The sequence below is a fragment of the Lycium ferocissimum genome, chromosome 5 (genome assembly GCF_029784015.1).
Source record: "Lycium ferocissimum isolate CSIRO_LF1 chromosome 5, AGI_CSIRO_Lferr_CH_V1, whole genome shotgun sequence".
Classification (NCBI taxonomy): Eukaryota; Viridiplantae; Streptophyta; class Magnoliopsida; order Solanales; family Solanaceae; genus Lycium; species Lycium ferocissimum.
This window is the reverse complement of record NC_081346.1, coordinates 4,926,530-4,928,841: the sequence shown is the minus strand read 5'-3', so window position 1 is coordinate 4,928,841 and position 2,312 is coordinate 4,926,530. Positions and strand designations below refer to the sequence as shown.

The following is a 2,312-nucleotide window of genomic DNA, read 5'->3' as shown; positions in this document are numbered from 1 at the left end:
TGTAATTTAGTATTGTATTGCTTTGAATTAGTATTGTAATTTAATGGAATGAATTATTTTTGAATAAGTATAAACCTCTCGTATTGGATGAATTATTATTAAATAAAATATTTTTATTTGTACATTCGATTTAACTAAATAATAAAACACTTATATCAAAATCCTATAAAATATGACACTTGAACTTAAAGAAGACAAGTTTCCAAACAAAAAAACTCACTTCGGGCACTTTAGGACCCCTAAAACGACGATCCAAACGTTTAGTTATACTTGATGTAATGAGCTGACATTATTGTTCGCAAAAAAAGATATTAAGTCCTATATAAAATATTGATATTTCGGGGTTTTGAAACATGACTAATCTTTGCCCAAAGTATGGAAAAAACGTGATTTTGATAGGTTTAAAAAAAAAAAAGTTTTTTTTCCATACTAAAAAAGTCGCGCATTCCCTTTTGCCATCATATCGACATGCAGATTGAGTAAATATCTCAAATGATCACTCAACTTTGAGTAATTATGTGGCAAAATCACTAAACTTTACTACATATCAATAAAATCACCCAACTTTGACTTTTACTCTCATAAAATCACTCAACTAAATGTGTCATCAAAGAAATTTGACATGCCAATATTAATAAAAAAAATTATGCCATGTAGACATGGATCCCACAAATAAAATAAAATAAATTCATATTTTAATTTTGGATATACATTTCAGTTTTTTCTAAAATTTAATGTATAAAAATTAATCTACTACTTAGACACTTTACGTGAGAGCTAAGTTGTTAAATTTCAATTGACTCATTGAAAACACTAATGCCAACGGATTTATTTTTAACCTTAGTTCCAATGTATAATTGTTGTTGCTTACAAAAGGAAAGGGTCCAACTGGTCCTACGTGGCCTCTTCCTTTCAGCCAGACCAATAATAACATTCACGTGTTTCTATATATTCTTTAATTATGATTAATTAATATGTATTTTTATTTTAGTTATTTCTTAATTATAATAATATTCATACATATTGATTTGATGTAAATATCTTGCATGAGTAAGTCTTATCTATTAAATAGATATACGTAAACAAAGTAGAAAGATAAGAAAATAGAGACGAAAAGAAAGATTGTAGAAGCTAAAAAAAAAGGACAGTGCAATAAATAAATAAGAAAATAATTTCAAGAAAAAGAATAAGAGCACACATAAAAATAAGGTAGAAACAACAAAGAAAATGAGTTTTAAATGAAGGGTTGGTGGGTAGATGTTGAGGTATTAAAATATGATTTTTTTTTAATTTGTGGGGTCCATGTCTACATGGCATAAAAAAATTAATTAATATTGTCATGTCATATTTTTTTGATGGCATATTTAGTTGAGTGATTTTATGAGAGTAAAGGCCAAAGTTGAATGATTTTATTGATATGTAACAAAGTTCAATGATTTTACTAAATAATTTCTCAAAGTTGAGTGACCTTTTAAGATATTTACTCGTCAATATACCCATAAAATTAACAATTCTATAGTTTTTGTGTACAAGAGATAGAGAAAACGATGAACAGTTATTCATGAAAGATTAATCAATGTTGAGGAGATAATGGAACAAAAAAAACATATCTTTATCTGTTTGATTTGTTTGAACTCATTTTTCTTTTTAGTCGCCAAAATGAATGACTTCTTTCAATTTGAAAACAAATTCACTTTATGAATGATTTGAAGTAAATAAATTTTCAAAGGCTTATTTTGAGCCATAAGTTTGAAAAGTCTTGCCCTCTTTCTTAAGTGTCGTGTCGATCAAATGGGTTCATATAAATTGAAACGGAGAGAGTACTACACTCGATAGTTGCACAAAAAAGAACACAAGCTGCAAACAACTTGGTCTCGAAGCCAAGTTTGGGATATAGATATTTTCTTTATGAAGTTATATGGAGTAGTAATTTAATGATTTAGTACTATTGATAATTCAAATGTAGAAAAAAATCAGAGTTGCGACTGATGCGGCTATTACTCTTGACTAGTCTTGAGTCGACAACATCCCCACTTTTCAGATATTGGCGACTGTACTTTTACTCGTTTACACTGGGGACGCTAAGTAAAAGTAATGCCCAGTACCTTCATTTTATTAGCGCGTCGATGGCAGGGTAGCTCGCTGTTTCGCCAAATCACTATTTTTACCATTAATATACGAGTCCGGAGCCTAAAAGGCACATTTATGTGCCAAAAGTACCAAATGGGGTTGGCTTCTTCAAGATAAATCAAAAGGGGTTTATCGTGGAGCGCCCCACATTATGCAAATAAAATTAACGCTCCTCCGTCTGT

General features: G+C 29.6%; 1 protein-coding gene across 1 annotated transcript in view; it reads right to left on the bottom strand.

Moving 5' to 3' along the window:
* The window catches only part of LOC132055198 (probable serine/threonine protein kinase IREH1), a 13,370-nt gene extending 11,259 nt beyond the window's left edge, over positions 1 to 2,111 (bottom strand). Inside the window, exon 1 of the mRNA XM_059446906.1 lies at positions 2,106 to 2,111. Within this exon, the coding sequence (XP_059302889.1) occupies positions 2,106 to 2,111 (6 nt within the window). The remainder of the gene's footprint in view (positions 1 to 2,105) is intronic.
* Between the last annotated feature and the right edge of the window lie 201 nt (positions 2,112 to 2,312).